The sequence below is a fragment of the Budorcas taxicolor genome, chromosome 12 (genome assembly GCF_023091745.1).
Source record: "Budorcas taxicolor isolate Tak-1 chromosome 12, Takin1.1, whole genome shotgun sequence".
Classification (NCBI taxonomy): domain Eukaryota; kingdom Metazoa; phylum Chordata; class Mammalia; order Artiodactyla; family Bovidae; genus Budorcas; species Budorcas taxicolor.
Genome location: NC_068921.1, coordinates 16295500 through 16313336, shown reverse-complemented (window position 1 = coordinate 16313336; position 17837 = coordinate 16295500). Strand labels below are relative to the sequence as shown.

Below are 17837 nucleotides of genomic sequence, written 5' to 3'. Positions count from 1 at the left end.
TCCCTCTTGAATTTGTTGTTTATGATACTTGTGCATGTGTGTTTATACTTCCATATCATATTATCTTAAAATATATAATATTTTCATTTATTTAATCTTAATATAGATATAACTTTTCTTCTGCAATTTACTGTTTTACTTAGCTTTTTTTTGTAGTTTTTTACATTTACCTATGTTGATATATATATAGCCATAGTTCTTTCATATTAATATTTATATATTTACTTTTTTGTTGTTGAACATTTAAGTCATTTCCAGGTTTTAGTTATTACAAATTATGCACAGTGAACAACATTCTTCTTGTCTCCTGGTGTATGAAGCAGTATGAATACATTTTTTAGAATTGTAGTAGCCAGTTGAAAGAGTAAGGATAGAAACAAATTACATTGGGGGGTTGAAAATAAGGCAGGAGATAGTTTTCCATATAGTGTCATCTGCTTTAAATTTTATTTCAATTAAAGGGCATACACTAATTTATTATTTAAGAACAAAGCTAAACCTTTTCTCAATATTTGACCAGTTGGTAGTTATCTGTATGATCCCATAATGAAATTTATATTTGTTCTCCCTCTAGTTTCTGGAGGCTTTAACCCTATTCTAGACTTCATTTACTTCTTGCCTAGTTTATTATTAATATATCATCCTACACACTATATTTACTTTATCTAGGGTCCATTCCCTCACACATGTAAACATAGTCATTCAGCTGCCATAACCGTTCACTTTACAGATGTTGTAAGAGATGTCTTAAAAGAAAAATTCCTGTTAATTTATTATGCCATTGAAAAACTCAGTAGTTTTCCATTCTATTGAATGAAATTCAGATTTTTTAGAGGGGAATTCATACATTGATCTTCTCGGTCTTGTCCATATCTTTGTCCAATGTTCCTCCTACACTCATCATCCTGACTCATAGTCCTTGAGTGTCTAGCTCAAATTCTGTCTTTCCATTAAGATTTCCCATTTCTCCTTACTGAACATAATTTCTGCTCTCTTTGTATATCTATCAGATTTTATTTATACCGTTTGCATAATACTAACTGCTATTTCCATTATTATATTTTAGCCGTGGCATACATGTTTTACAACTTCTATTAAATTTAAGCTCCCTGAAGACTGGCATCTTGATGGTTCACTATTCTATCTTTCCATAGCATCTACTCTTCAAAGAGCTTTGCGTTCTAATAAGGCACTCTGTAAAGCAGGCTTAATTCTCTCCTTTGCTCCTGGAATTGAGTAAAGGGATATGAAAGAAGTCAAACTACAGAGTGGTACGGTTTAACCCACCTGTTCTTTTTCCTTTTAACTAACCAATTATATAAATTCCCCTAATTCCATTTATTTCCCCCCAAAACCCAGGATGCCAGAAATACTTTTTCATTTTCTTACCCTTGTTATTTATGAAATCTTCAGTATTTAGTCTCTTCATAGAAAGTTTTGATACCTATTTAGTTGAAGGGTTAGTTTCATTTTTCCTGTAGTCTTCTCTAACAGTCTTATTGGTAATTCACTTATCCTTTCAATATTGAGCATGAATTATTGGGGGCTGCCCAGGTGACATTAGTGGTAAAGAACCCACCTGCCAATGCAGGAAACTTAAGAGATGCAGGTTCAATCCCCAGGTTGGGAAGATCCCTGGAGGAGGAAATGGCAACCCACTCCAGTGTTCTTGCCTAGAGAATCCTGTGGACAGAAGAGCCTAGCAGGCTGCAGTTCATGGGGTCACAAAGAGTCAGACATGACTGAAGCAACTTAGCATGCACACATGAATAATTATATTGATTTAACTATTATATTTTTGTATTATGTGATCCTGAGTTTAAGATGCATCATTAATTTAATAATAGAAACAGAAGGACCTGGAAAACAGTACATTGAAGATACAAAGAAAACACTGAGTTGGATATAGCACTTCTGTAGTCATGCAGTTTAAATTGTCTAGAGTGTGTCAGGTCATCAACTTATAGTTTCATTGTGGATCATACGATAAACTGAAGACATTCAACAACAAGTAATGATTAGAATTTCAGTTAAAATTCAGTGGCATATTGCAACCAATGCCAGTAAGTAAACTGAGGGGGCAATCAGGTAAACTGACTTCTTGTTTTTACGTGGTTATCATATTGAAGGGGCAGAGATAATCACAGACAAATTAAGACTCAAACTTCTCCCTGAAAGTTAGCAGTTTTCTTTGACATTTGTTGTGAGAGATAGTCTGATACTAAGCTTTATGCTAAGATGATATGTGAAGTATGTCAAAAGCTATTCAAAAGAATTAAGTTTTGGGGAGAGAGAGATAGGCTCTACAGAGTGATGGAAGTGGATAATTGAGCTCTGTGCCACAAATAGGAAGTGGGCTCTGTGCCCCTAAAAGGACGATCGTTTGACTTAAAAAATGTTGAGAGATGTTGCTGACTGCAGAGTGCACAAGACCAGTTTGGCCCATTCTGTTGGAAGGCACTTGCAAACTCTGTCTGTAACACAACTGTTTCCCAACTAGTGAATGCGTACGTATATTTTTGAAGGTATTTGAAGAAATTCTGCACTTTAGTGAGTGTAGTGGCATAATCTTGGTTGTTATGATAGCTTACTCCCAGAATGTGAATTTAACACAACCAGAAGTTTCTCACTCAAGCAAAAAATGGGTATTTCTGATTAAGAGGTGACTCTCCTATACATGGATTTGAGTAACTAAGCTCCTTCTGACTGTGGCTTCACTTTCCTGTATTATTGAGGATCAAAAAATGAAATATGCACAGAAAAAAAGAGTATTACACTTATTTAGTTATATAGTTTATAATTACCTGGAATATGAGAAGCTTTTTTATCAATTAGGCCTGGAAGTGGTATACATCACTTCTTCTTATGTTCTTTTGGCCAGAACTTGGTCATTTGGTCATATATAACTTTATAAATGTCTAGGGTTATTGTTCAACAGTATGGCCTGAACAAAAGTTTAGTAAATACCTGGTTAGTCTCTGTCACAGGCAGTAATGTGAAAATACAGTTTGTGTCAAGAATTCCTCTATCATTTTGAAATGATAATGGTTGAAAATGGCTTTTTAGTAATTTTGATACTGTCTGTACCAACTATTGATTAGTATGTCATTTTTTTAATTGGAAGACAATTACTTTACAATGTTTCGGCTTTTACTATACAACAACTAGAGTCAGCTGTAAGTATACATGTCCCCTTCTTCTCTGCTTCCCTCCCCCACCCCCAGTGTGTCTTTTACATGGAAAAGACATTTATCACTTGTCTGTTAAATACATTAAAAGTTCCAGTCATCTCATAAATATGCAGTGAGATAATGTAGCTAATAATGGTTCTTGGCAGGAGATGAGGATGAAAAGCAGATTTGGTCATATTTTAATAATTTCTGACTTGCTAGATGGTTTACCCTATCTTTGGTAATAAGTAGGGAGAAAGACTAAGGCAAATTTTCTGAATGCCCACTCTGAGTCAGCTGCCTTTTTAATCTGTTTTTAGTCTTACCAGCAATTCTGAGGAAGATACTACCTGTTACTTTTAATTTAGCTAAGGAATCTTGGGCTAGAGAACTCTAGGTCACAGGTAGTAAGTTCTGGGATTTTGGCTTAGGTCATCATTTATAAATATCAGTAGGTACTGAAATAAGTAGCTGGTGAAAACTTTCCAGATACCTGAAAAGAAAGGACTCCTTTAAAACTCAGTACCAGACTGACCATTCCATGTTGCAGAAAATAGGAATGAATTGAAACAATAAATTCATTCAGAATTTTAGTATGATTTGAGAGGATATTGCATTGATCTGTTGAGAGCAGTTGATCGTGAAAAAATTAAAGCAGTCTGTGAACAAGGATATTTTGGAACGAAAATGATTTTTATACTGGGAATAGCAGAATAATGAGATTGCCAAATTTAGAATTAAAAGAAAACTTACCGAATTTGAAAACACATTTAAGATACTGGAAAGCAAAAGGAGAGATGGGAATAATGAAAAATAATGGAGAAGTGACCTAGGAGATACGCAGTCATTGCAATAAAGCAAACTAGAGAATTGATGAAATAAGAATAGGAAAAACAATAAGCAAAACACTTAAGGTTTCCGATTGAAACAGCACATTAAGTACTGGAAAAGGTTAAAAAAGAAAACCTAGATTTATCTTGGTGAAATTTTTAATTTCCAAAGGATAATGTATTACAAGCATACCAACAGGAAAGCTGAAAAACCTGCATAGCAAAAGTAATTGACTCTCTTTGGACTTTTCATCCAAAACACTGAATGCTGCAAGATACTGTAACAGTATTTATAGAACTCTGAGGGAAAAGGATATCTTTCTGAAACCCTCTAGTATTCAGTCAGACCACTGTCAAGGTATGAAGACAGACAATTTGTAATGTGTAAGGGCTCAGAGTTACAGCAATTAGTCAGTTCCAGACGGATTAAAACCATGAAAGACAAAATTCTAAAATTTAAAGGATCATCTTTGTAGTCTAAGAATTGGAAAAGGTTTAAATGAATGTTTAAAATATAAAACAAAGATTTAAATAAATATTTACTAACAGTGCTTAGGGTTTCATATATACTTGATGTCATTGTCCTTTATAATGCTGAAAACATGGAAGCCACCTAAAAACCTTATGAATGTGAAATTGTTTAAAGAAGTTATAGAGCATATCTATTAAGGGAATTCTGTACAGTCCATAAGAGTAATTATAGGAACCCACTTTTTGTTATAGAAATATACCAATACTGTATTTAATACAAACAGTTTTTAAAAAACATTGCATTATGACTGTGCATATGGGGGTGGGCAGGGAGGGAAAAAGGAAAAGAGACATAGAAAAAGTGTGGATGTTTGTCCATGGTGTTACTATGGGCTGTCCTTGGGTAATGGAATTGTAGGTGATGTTTACTTTTCTATCTACTTTTTTATAATAAGCTTAAAATTTTTCCAGTTCTTTTTTTTTTTTAATGACATTTTCTTTCCTGAATCTCTTCCTAGTCCACCTCTATCTTTTCTCAGAAATCTACCTTTTAAAAGTATATAATAAGCACTGTTAATGAAATAGGTAGCAAGTAAATCTTTGCTCATTTCTCTGTTTTTTTTGTTGTTGTTGGGGGGGATATTGATTACTAGTATATAAAATAGTAAATGGCAAGTTATTGAAAGGAATGCTAACCATTCTTTAATCGTGCTTTGTTAAAATGAAAAAAAAAAAACAAACCTTATTTCACCTTCTAAAAGTCTTTAGACTTCTGACAGCTTTGTGTTAACCTTAGGAATTCAAAAAGCAACCAAAGTAAGAAGAAAGGACCTCGAACTCCTAGCCCACCCCCTCCTATACAGGAAGATATTGCTCTAGGGAAAAAATACAAAGAAAAATACAAAGTGAAAGACAGGATAGAGGAAAAACCAAGAGATGGAAAGGACAGAGGACGAGATTTTGAAAGACAAAGAGAAAAAAGAGACAAGCCGAGGTAAGTAGGATTTTTAATAATCTTACTTTCTTAAAATGTGTAATACTATTCAGAAGCTTTTAGGCATTACTATCCTGGATTTTTTAGTGTTTTTTAAACTCTACCTAATAATTAACCATATTGAAGTATGACAACTGCAATAAATGTTAATAACATAACAAATCATTATTATCTAAGAAACATAAAATTTCTAATTTTACCCACTTTTAAATGTGCAGTTCAGTATTGTTTTATATATGCGTGTGTGTATATATATTTTTTTTCACAGTGTCATGAAACAGATTTCCAAAACTTTTATCTTACAAATCTGAAACTCTGTACCCCTAAAACAACCTATCCCCCACTCCCCAGTCCCTAGTAACCGCTATTCTGTCTGTTTCTATGAATTTGACTCCTTTAGATACCTCATATAAATGGAATCCCTTTGTCTCTTTGTGACTGGCTTATTTTACTTAGCATTAGGTCTTCAAGGTTTATCCACGCTGTGCACATAACAGGATTGCTTTCCTTTTTAAGGGTGAATAATATTCCATCATCTATATGCCACATTTTGTTTATCCATTCATTTGTCAGTAAACATACAGGCTGCTTCCACCTCTTGGCTATTGTGAATGGTGCTGTTATGAATATGGGTATGTAAACATCACTTTAACACCCTTCTTTCAGTTCCTTTGGACATAGACTCAGAAATGGGATTGCCAGATCATATGGTAGTTTCATTTCATTTTTAATTTTTGGAGAAACTTTCATACTGTTTTCCATACCAGCTGTACCACTTTACAGTCCTGTTAAGAGGGTTACAAGAGTTTGAGTTTCTCCACATCCTCATCAACACTTGTTGTTTTCTGTGTTTTGGATAGCAGTCACCTGGACTGGTGGGAGATGATACTGTGGCTTTGATTTGTATTTTGCTAATGATTGGTGATATGGAGCATCTTTTCATTGCTTTCCTGCCACTTGTATGTCATCTTTGGAGTGATGTCTATTTAAAGTCCTTTATGCGTTTTTAAATTGAGTTAATTTGATTCTTCTTGTTGAATTATAGAAATCCATTATTCTGGATGTTAACTCCCTATCAAGTACATGATTTACAGGTATTTTCTCCCTTTTCATATGTGGCCTATTCATTCTTTTGATGGTGTTTTTTGATGCGCAGAAGTTGTTAAAGTATGATGTGTCCTATTTGTTGATTTTGGTTTTGTTGCCTGTGCTTTTGGTATCAGAACTAAACAAAGAACTGGAGTTTCAGCTTTAGCATCATTCTTGTACTTTGGCCACCTCATGCGAAGAGTTGACTCATTGGAAAAGACTCTGGTGCTGGGACGGATTGGGGGCAGAAGGAGAAGGGGACGACAGAGGATGAGATGGCTGGATGACATCACTGACTCGATGGACGTGAGTCTGAGTGAACTCCGGGAGTTGGTGATGGACAGGGAGGCCTGGCGTGCTGCGATTCATGGGGTCGCAAAGAGTCGGACACGACTGAGCGACTGAACTGAACTGAACAGAACTTGCAAAGAAATCCCAGGACTGAACTCCTTCAGAATGGACTGGTTGGATCTCCTTGCAGTCCAAGGGACTCTCACGAGTCTTCTCCAACACCACAGTTCAAAAGCATCAATTCTTCGGTGCTCAGCCTTCTTCACAGTCCAACTCTCACATCCATACATGACCACAGGAAAAACCATAGCCTTGACTAGACGGACCTTAGTTGGCAAAGTAATGTCTCTGCTTTTGAATATGCTGTCTAGGTTGGTCATAACTTTTCTTCCAAGGAGTAAGCGTCTTTTAATTTCATGGCTGCAATCACCATCTGCAGTGATTTTGGAGCCCCCAAAAATAAAGTCTGACACTGTTTCCACTGTTTCCCCATCTATTTCCCATGAAGTGATGGGACCAGAAGCCATGATCTTCGTTTTCTGAATGTTGAGCTTTAAGCCAACTTTTTCACTCTCCTCTTTCACTTTCATCTCCTCTTCTCTTTCTGCCATAAGGGTGGTGTCATCTGCGTATCTGAGGTTATTGATATTTCTCCCGGCAATCTTGATACCAGCTTGTGTTTCTTCCACTCCAGCATTTCTCATGATGTACTCTGCATAGAAGTTAAATAAGCAGGGTGACAGTATACAGGCTTGACGTACTCCTTTTCTTATTTGGAACCAGTCTGTTGTTCCATGTCCAGTTCTAACTGCTGCTTCCTGACCTGCATACAGATTTCTTAAGAGGCAGGTCAGGTGGTCTGGTATTGCCATCTCTTTCAGAATTTTCCACAGTTTATTATGATCCACATAGTCAAAGTCTGTGGCATAGTCAATAAAGCAGAAATAGATGTTTTTCTGGAACTCTCTTGCTTTTTCGATGATCCACCGGATATTGGCAATTTGATCTCTGGTTCCTCTGCCTTTTCTAAAACCAGCTTGAACATCAGGAAGTTCACGGTTCACATATTGCTGAAGCCTGGCTTGGAGAATTTTGAGCATTACTTTACTAGCATGTGAGATGAGTGCAATTGTGCAGTAGTTTGAGCATTCTTTGGCATTGCTTTTCTTTGGGATTGGAATGAAAACTGACCTTTTCCAGTCCTGTGGCCACTGCTGAGTTTTCCAAATTTGCTGGTATATTGAGTGCAGGACTTTCACAGCATCACCTCTTAGGATTTCAAATAGCTCAACTGGAATTCCATCACCTCCACTAGCTTTGTTCGTAGCGATGCTTTCCAAGGCCCACTTGACTTCACATTCCAGGATGTCTGGCTCTAGATGAGTGATCACACCATCATGATTATCTGGGTCGTGAAGATCTTTTTTGTACAGTTCTTCTGTGTATTCTTGCCACCTCTTCTTAATATCTTCTGCTTCTGTTAGGTCCATACCATTTCTGTCCTTTATCGAGCCCATCTTTGCATGAAATGTTCCCTTGGTATCTCTGATTTTCTTGGAAGTGATCTCTAGTCTTCCCATTCTGTTCTTTTCCTCTATTTCTTTGCATTGATTGCTGAAGAAGGCTTTCTTACCTTTTCTTGCTGTTCTCTGGAACTCTGCATTCAGATGCTTATATCTTTCCTTTTCTCCTTTGCTTTTTGCCTCTCTTCTTTTCACAGCTATTTGTAAGACCTCCCCAGACAGCCATTTTGCTTTTTTGCATTTCTTTTTCATGGGGATGGTCTTGATCCCTGTCTCCAGTACAATGTCACGAACCTCATTCCATAGTTCATCAGGCACTCTATCTATCAGATCTAGGCCCTAAAATCTATTTCTCACTTCCACTGTATAATCATAAGGGATTTGATTTAGGTCATACCTGAATGGTCTAGCGGTTTTCCCTACTTTCTTCAATTTAAGTCTGAATTTGGTAATAAGGACTTCATGGTCTGAGCCACAGTCAGCTCCTGGTCTTGTTTTTGTTGACTGTATAGAGCTTCTCCATCTTTGGCTGCAGAGAATATAATCAATCTGATTTCGGTTTTGCCCATCTGGTGATGTCCACATGTAGAGTCTTATCTTGTGGTGTTGGAAAAGGGTGTTTGCTATGACCAGTGCATTTTCTTGTCAAAACTCTATTAGTCTTTGCCCTGCTTCATTCCGCATTCCAAGACCAAATTTGCCTGTTACTCCAGGTGTTTCTTGACTTCCTACTTTTGCATTCCAGTCCCCTGTAATGGAAAGGACATCTTTTTTGGGTGCTGGTTCTAAAAGATCTTGTAGGTCTTCATAGAACCTTTCAACTTCAGCTTCTTCAGCGTTACTGGTTGGGGCATAGACTTGGATTTCTGTGATATTGAATGGTTTGCCTTGGAGATGAACAGAGATCATTCTGTTGTTTTTGAGATTGATTTTTAAAAAGTATTTTTAGGTGCATAATAATTTAGGCTAGGGATAAATATAGCTGAACAGAATTATATGCTACATTCATAATTGTTGTTTAGTCACTAAGTTGCAGCTGACTCTTGGAATTCCATGGACTGTAGCCTGCCAGGCTCTTGTGTCCACGGGATTTTCTAGCCACGAACACTGGAGTGAGTTGCCATTTCCTTCTTCAGGGGATCTTCCCGACCCAGAGTTTGGACCTGTGTCTTCTGTGTCTCCTGCATTGGCAGGCAAATTTTTTACAACTGCACCACTTGAAAGCCCCTATTCGTGGTAGCCTTGTGTTAAAATGAAATTATTTTATAAATATCAAAATAATTGCGTTGGGGGTGAAATCTTTTGTATTTAGTCCAGTTGATCAAGGCTTGGGCTCTCTTTTAGGCGTGATATTCAGAAAATTTGTTGAACCAAAAGAGAGAGAAGCTTGTAGTTTGCCTCCAAAATCTAGAGTGGTATTTATGTTCTGAAAAATTGTGCTCTCAACCCTTTGTCTATCATGTTTAGAGAGTAAGAAGAAAATTGTTTTTCAGGGAGGTTTTCAGTAGCAGTAAGTAGTTGCAAAATTTAGCCCTATTTAATGATTTGTCCAATCATAAAATAGCATATAGAGGCCGAAAATTCAATCCAGTAGATATGTGGACTGTGTTGTATGTAGTGAGATTAATGAAATAACAGATAACCAGCCACACTATCAAAATCTGTTGCTGGCTGTGGTTCAATGCTGTCTGCTGGTAATTTTTTTTTTTTTTTTTTACTGACAGTTAAATGACCTGTCATTGGATAGAACTTCCGAGATAGTGGCAGGGATTTTAAGAATCTCCCTAATTTGACATACAGTTTGTTGGCCTGAGCTGAAAACATTGTGAGTCTGAGTAGTTGGTCTAGAGACTTGAAAACCATGCTTTACCTCTCTCTCCCCCAAGCCTGGATTGCTTGCTGTTGCTTGGCAGGGGCTGATCCTCAATCTTCACCAGCCCATCCTATTTCAGGAGAAAGGGATAACTTTAACTTGATGTTCCAAGTAGAAGATAGGAGCCAATTGTCCTAAATTTGTGTTATGCTGGTGTGCTTTGTTTCTGGGCTTTATTGAATTTTAACTACCAGCTCTTTTACTCTTACAGTTCAGTTCAGTTCAGTCACTCAGTTGTGTCTGACTTTCCAACCCCATGAACTGCAGCACGCCAGGCCTCCCTGTACATCACCAACTCCCGGAGGCTACCGAAACTCATGTCCATTGAGTCGGTGATGCAGTCCAACCATCTCATCCTCTGTCGTCCTCTTCTCCGCCTCCCCTCAGTCTTTCCCAGTATCAGCGTCTTTTCAGGTGGCCAAAGTATTGGATTTTCAGCTTCAGCATCAGTCCTTCCAATGAACACTCAGGACTGATCTCCTTTAGGATGGACTGGTTGGATTTCCTTGCAGTCCAAGAGCTTGGAAACAGTCTCTTCATGTGCCAGGGATGCTGGATATTGGTTTCTTCTGACTTTTGATCACAGTGATGGGTGCAGTTTTTGGTTCACTCTAGTCATGTAAGTCTCTTGAACCAGATTCTGAAAAATCACGTTATTTAAATGGCACATAATTCTGGGCTTGAATATGGTTGAAGGATGTGCTGATAATAAGTCTTAACATTCTTCTTTATTCTTTAATTGAGGTTTTTGAAATAATTCATTTCTACATAAATACAAAAATGAAATTGAACCACAGTTATTAGTACTTGGACAGAGGAGCCTGGCAGGTTATAGTCCATGGGGTTGCAAAGAGTCAGACGCAACTGAGCGACTAAGTACATACTCTACAAAAATATTGAATCACTATGTTGTACACCTGAAACTTATTAATAAAGAAGACTTCTCTGTTCATGGAATTTTCCAGGCAAGAATAGTGGAGTGGGTTGCCATTTCCTTCTCCAGAGGATTTTCCCAAGTCAGGGATCGAACCGAGGCCTCCCAGTTTGCAGGCAGATTCCTTACCATCTGAGCCACCAGGGAAGCCCCTGTTTATATAGAGTCCATTTAGAGCTATTATAAAATATTGGCTATATTCCCTGTGCTGTACAATAAATCCTTGTAGCTTATTTTATACCTAGTAGTGACTTACTTTTTAAAATAAGTTTCTTATGTAAACAATAAAGCCTAAATATTTCTATGTGTGAAATGTGTACCATTTTGTGTTCTATTTTACCACTGAAAGGAGAGTTGATTTTGATAGTGTCCATAGTTCATTTAGTGTTTTTTAAGTGTGTTTTTTGCATGATGATTTTAAAGGTTGAGTTATGAATTTTAACTATGATAGCTTACAGTGAACACTGTTAGATTTGTGATCTCTGAAGAAGGTTTAGCTTCGGGATCAGGGACCAGGCTTGATCACTCAAGAGCTTTTGTGTAGCAGAGTTTTGTTAAAGTGAAAAAGGGACAGAGAAAGCTTCTGACGCAGACATCAGAGGGGGATAGACAATGCCCCCTGCTAGTCTTAGCAAAGGGAGCTATATACTTTTGTAATTGGTTATTACAGTAAGTCAAAAGAATGTCTCAAGGTTGTAAAGGCCCACTCCCATAATATACATTTTAAAATAATGGGATTACAACTAACAATAAAAAGATTTTATAAGACCCACTCCCACAATATACATTTTAAGATGACAGGATTAGTCAGAAGGTTCTCAAGAAGGAGAATCATGTCCTCAAGCAAGTTACATTCAGTTCAGTTCAGTTCAGTCACTCAGTCTTGTCTGACTCTGGGATTCCACAGACAGTAGCACACCAGGCTTCCCTGTCCATTACCAGTTCCCGAGCTTGCTCAAACTCATGTCTATAGAATCGGTGATGCATTGTTGTTATATAATCCTTAGTACAGAGTTTAAGCTGAGTTGTTTTGTTGTGTAATCATCAGCTCTGGGCTTAATGAAAAAAACATGTGTCCTTTTCTCCTCCTCCTCAGGGACCCTGGGCTTCTTATCAACTTACCTAAGAATTGACTCTCAGTTAAATTATATAAGCATATTTTCGTATTTGAGAAATAGAAACCATTTATTGAGAAAAATGGGTGTTACAATTTTTATGAAAGTCTGGAGTAAACATATCAGTTTGTAGGTGGAATTACTTGCATCTCAAATGAAAGGAACTTTCATTTTAAATTGCATAAATTTTCACATCTTTTCTTCAAGTATACCCTGAATATTCTCATTCCATGTTGTGTCGTAATTATAGCAGCATTAAAAAGCTTTTGAATGGCATCAACTCAAGCTAAAGATTAGCTTTCCTTGTGTTTTATAAATCGCAGTACACTTGCTGACCGTCTACAGTTTTCTGTTTTAAGATACCGAGGCTTCTATTTGTGCAGTCAGCTTTCCTTTGTTCTTTATTTCAGTGTCAAATGTCACCTCTTTTTTCCCTTCTGATAGGAAATCATTCAGTTTTAGAGTGTACTCAGTTCAGTTCGATTCAGTTGCTCAGTCATGTTCAACTCTTTGAGACCCCATGGAAAGCAGCACGCCAGGCCTCCCTTGTCCATCACCAACTTGCTTGCTCAAACTCATGTCCATCCAGTACGTGATGCCATCCAACCATTTCATCATCTGTCATCACCTTCTCCTCCTGCCTTCGGTCTTTCCCAGCATCAGTGTCTTTTCCAGTGAGTCAGTTCTTCACATCAGATGGCCAAAGTATTGGAGTTTCAGCTTCAGCATTAATCCTTCCAATGATTATTTGGGACTGATTTCTTTTAGGATGAACTGGTTGTATCTCCAAGCAGTGCAAGGGACTTTTAAGAGTTTTCTCCAACACCACAATTCAAAAGCGTCAGTTCTTCGGTGCTCAGCTTTCTTTATAGTCCAACTCTCACATCCATACGTGACTACTGGAAAAACTGTACCTTTGACTAGATGGACCTTTGTTGGCAGAGTAATGTCTCTGCTTTTTAGTATGCTGTCTAGGTTGGTCATAGCTTTTCTTCCAGGGAGCAAGCATCTTTTAATTTCATGGCTGGAGTCACCATTTGCAGTGATTTTGGAGCCCAAGAAAATAAAGTATGTCACTGTTTCCATTGTTTCCCCATCTATTTGCCATGAAGTGATGGGACCAGGTCCCATGCTCTTAGTTTTCTGAATGTTGAGTTTTAAGTCAACTTTTTCACTCTCCTCTTTCACTTTCATCAAGAGGCTCTTTAGTTCTTCTTCACTTTCTGCCATAAGGGTGGTTTCTTCTGCATACCTGAGGTTGTTGATATTTCTCCCTGCAGTCTTGATTCCAGCTTGTACTTCATCCAGCCCCACATTTCTCATGATTTACTCTGCTTATAAGTTAAATAAGCAGGGTGACAATATACAGCCTTGACGTACTCCTTTTCCTATTTGGAACCAGTCTGTTGTTCCATGTCCAGTTCTAACTGTTGCTTCCTGACCTGCATATAGGTTTCTCAAGAGGCAGGTCAAGTGGTCTGGGATTCCCATCTCTTTCAGAATTTTCCACAGTTTATTGTGACCACACAGTCAAAGGCTTTGGCATAGTCAGTAAAGCAGAAATAGATGTTTTTCTGGAACTCTCTTGCTTTTTCCATGATCCAGTGGATGTTGGCCATTTGATCTCTGGTTCCTCTGCCTTATAAAACCAGCTTGAACATCAGGAAGTTTACGGTTCATGTATTGCTGAAGCCTGGCTTGGAGAATTTTGAGCATTTCTTTACTAGCCTGTGAGATGAGTGCAGTTGTGCAGTAGTTTGAGCATTCTTTGGCATTGCCTTTCTTTGGGATTGGAATGAAAACTGACCTTTTCCAGTCCTGTGGCCACTGCTGAGTTTTTCAAATTTGCTGACATACTGAGTGCAGCACTTTCACATCATCATCTTTTAGGATTTGAAATAGCTCAACTGGAATTCTATCACCTCCACTAGCTTTGTTCATAGCGATACTTCCTAAGGCCCACTTGACTTCACATTCCAGGATGTCTGGCTCTGAGTGAGTGATCATGCCATCATTGGTTATCTGGGTCTTGAAGATCTTTTTTTTGTATAGTTTTTCTGAGTATTCTTGCCACCTCTTCTTTATATCTTCTGCTTCTGTTAGGTCCATACCATTTCTGTCCTTTATCGAGCCCATCTTTGCATGAAATGTTCCCTTGGTATCTCTGCTTTTCTTGAAGGGATCTCTAGTCTTTCCCATTTTATTTTCCTCTATTTCTTTGCATTGATTGCTGAGGGAGGCTTTGTTATCTCTCTTTGCTTTCTTTGGAGCTCTGCATTCAAATGGGTATGGCTTTCCTTTCCTCCTTTGCCTTCAGCTTCTCTTCTTTTCTCAGCTATTTGTAAGGCCTCTTCAGACAACCATTTTGCCTTTTTGCATTTCTTTTTCTTGGGGATAGTCTTGATCATTGCCTCCTGTACAATGGCATGAACCTCCATCCATAGTTCTTCAGGCACTAGAGTATACTAGTTAATGTGAAATGTATTTTACTACATCCCTGCAATATTCTAGAAGCCTAATTGCTAACAGTTTTGGTCAGATTTCAAGACAGTTTTCTAACCTAGAGTCACCTCTTTTATATATGCAGAGTGAACATAGGTGTGGGAGCAATTAGGCTTATATCCATAATTTGACTCATCTTATTTTGGTAATAAATCTTCTCTCTCTTTTCACTATTTTTCAGTCTTCAGACTTAAAAAAAAAAAGTAACAGAAGAAAATGTAAAAATGCTGTGATTTTTACATATCATAGACTGGGTAACTTAAACAACAGGCATTTATTTCCTGCAGACCTGGTTTCTGGGTAGTCCAAAGTCAAGGTGCTAGCAGATTTGGTGCCTGGTAAAGGCCTTCTTCCTGGTTTGTAGATGGCTGTCTTCTCACTGTGTCCTCACTTCCAGGGGAGAGAGAACTCTATAGTCTCTTTGTCCTCTTATGTGGAGACTATCTCCTTATGGGAGCCTCACCCTCAGGACTTCATTTAAACTTAATTATTCCCAAAGGCCCTGCCTCCAAATAGCATCACATTGGAGATTAAGGCCTCAAACATATAAATTTGGAGTAGAAGGGGGAGGGGACACAAACATTCATTTGATAATAGATGATTTAATCAACAAACTCCCCTCTCCCTGCCCAAAAGGATAAGTAGAAAGATATGGTTAAAATGCTGAAGACATAACTTGACAACACATTGGGGTTCTGTCCTTAATATGATAGCTTGATTATCTAAGCTTGAACTGAAGTTTTTCTTCCATTTTTGTGTGGATCACAACAAATTGGAAAATTCCTAAAAAGATGGGAATATCAGACCACCTTACCTGCCTCCTGAGAAACCTGAATGTGGGTCAAGAAGCAGCAGTTAGAACTGGACATGGAACAGCTGATTGGTTCAAAATTGGGAAAGGAATATGACAAAGCTGTATACTGTCACCCTGCTTATGTAATTTAAATGCAGAGTACATCATGTGAAATGCTGGGCTAGATGAATCACAAGCTGGCCGCAAGATCGCTGGGAAAAATATCAATAAGCTCACATTTACAGATGATAGCACTATAATGGCAGAAAGTGAAGAGGAACTAAAGAGTCTCTTGATGAGAGTGAAAGAGGAGAGTAGAAAAGCTGGAGTGGAACTCAACATTCCAAAAACTAAGATCATGGCATCCATTCCCATTACTTCATGATAGTTAGAAGGGGAAAAAGTGTAAGCAGTGACAGATTTTCTTGAGTTCCGAAATCACTGTTAATGGTGACTACAACCATGACATTAAAAGATGCTTGCTCCTTTGAAGGAATGCTATGACCAGCCTAGACAGTATATTAAAAAACAGAGACATCACTTTGCCAACAGAGGTCTGTGTTGTCAAAGCTATGGTTTTTCAGGTAGTCACGTTCAGAAGTGAAAGTGGGACCATGAACAACGCGGAGTGTGGAAGAATTGTTGCTTTTGAATTGTGGTGCTGGAGCAGACTGTTTAGAGTCCCTTGGACTGCATGGAGAGCAAACCTAAAGGAAATTCACTCTGAATATTCATTGGAAGGACTGATGTTGAAGCTGAAGCTCCAATACTTTGGCCGCCTGATGTGAAGAGCTGACTCACTGGAAAAGACCTTGATGGTGGAAAAGATAGAAGGCAAAAGAGAAAGAAGCAACAGAGGATGAGATGGTTAGACAGCATTACCAGCTCAGTGAACATTAATTTGAACAAATTCAGGAAGAGAATGGAGGACCAAGGAGCTGGGCATGCTGTAGTTCATTGGGTCACAAAGAGACGTGACCTAATACCTGAACAACAGCAGCAGTAGACACCAAATTTGTATAGAGATGTGATTAGACTGTAATGTGTTTTTTAAAAGACAGTATTGTGAACTGTTTAAGTTTTGTGAACAAGTCACCAAAAGGAGTTGCAGACATTCCTGAAACAATTTTGAGTTTATCTCAGAAATAAACTCAAAGCTAACCAAAATGTTAGTTCAGTGGAGAGCCACATTGTTTATTTTTTCAGTTTAGGTGTTTCCAAATTGATCAGAACCTAACGAAATTGAATTTGGAAGGCACCAAACAATAGTCAAATTAGAATGAAAATTTCTCAGTCCTGCAATAATTTTTCTGCTTAGTATATGAGTAGCCTTTGGTCATAAATGGTTTTCCAGATTTGGCTCGGACCCATTGAGCATTTCTGCTCATATCTGTTAGTAAATATATTCCAGTTTAGAGTCAGTTTAACTCTGGTGGTTTATGTCTTATTTTTTGTATATGATGAAAGCATAACAGTTTTTATTAAAAGTATGAAAGTTTTGTAATCATAAATAGCTAGAATGTTTAGATAAGTGTGGTATTCTAGTTAGCTGATATTTAATGATTTTTATTGTTTTACTGTCAACTATTATCCAAAAAGTGTTTCTGTTTGTTCAGCTCGTTATTTTACAAAATCCTTTCCAACATATTAGACCACTTACCTGGCTCAGCAACATGTATTTCATAGATTTAAACCTTTTATTGATAAAAGTTCTACTAAGGCATCATTTAATAACAACATAGTTTAGGGCAAGGATTCTCCAGAAGGCTTGATTTTACCTCCCTGGAGACATTTGGAGCTATATGAAGTAATTTTTACTGGTATGAATTGGGGTGGGAGTTAGATGGTACTGGCTTCTCATGGGTAGGGGCCAGGCATCCTCTCAACATCCTCCAATGTACAGAACAGCCCCCAGCACAAAGAAGTACTGCATACAAAATGCCAGTAGTTGCAAGATTGAGAAATCTTGGTTTAATAACTTTGTCAGCATTGCAGAAGTTAAAAAATACTCATCATAGGTACTGAAGGTAATTCCATAATACGTTGACAGGAACTCATAATTTTTTTGAACAACCATGTAGCCTTGAAATGATTGCTTTGAGAAATATGTATCTCAGTATATGATGTCTGGAATGCTGTTTTTTAAAATGTTCGTCCTGTTTCTTTTCAGTTAACGTGCAGGTGCATGTATTCTAGCTCTCCGTCACACTTAGCTTTTGCATATTCATTGCAGACAGAGCCCAGGACCTAAC

General features: G+C 37.7%; 1 protein-coding gene across 1 annotated transcript in view; it reads left to right on the top strand.

Annotated features, from left to right (window-relative positions):
• The window catches only part of ZC3H13 (zinc finger CCCH-type containing 13), a 98468-nt gene that overhangs the window by 37155 nt on the left and 43476 nt on the right, over positions 1 to 17837 (top strand). Inside the window, exon 7 of the mRNA XM_052650128.1 lies at positions 5268 to 5465. Coding sequence (XP_052506088.1) covers positions 5268 to 5465 — 198 coding nt within the window. The remainder of the gene's footprint in view (positions 1 to 5267; positions 5466 to 17837) is intronic.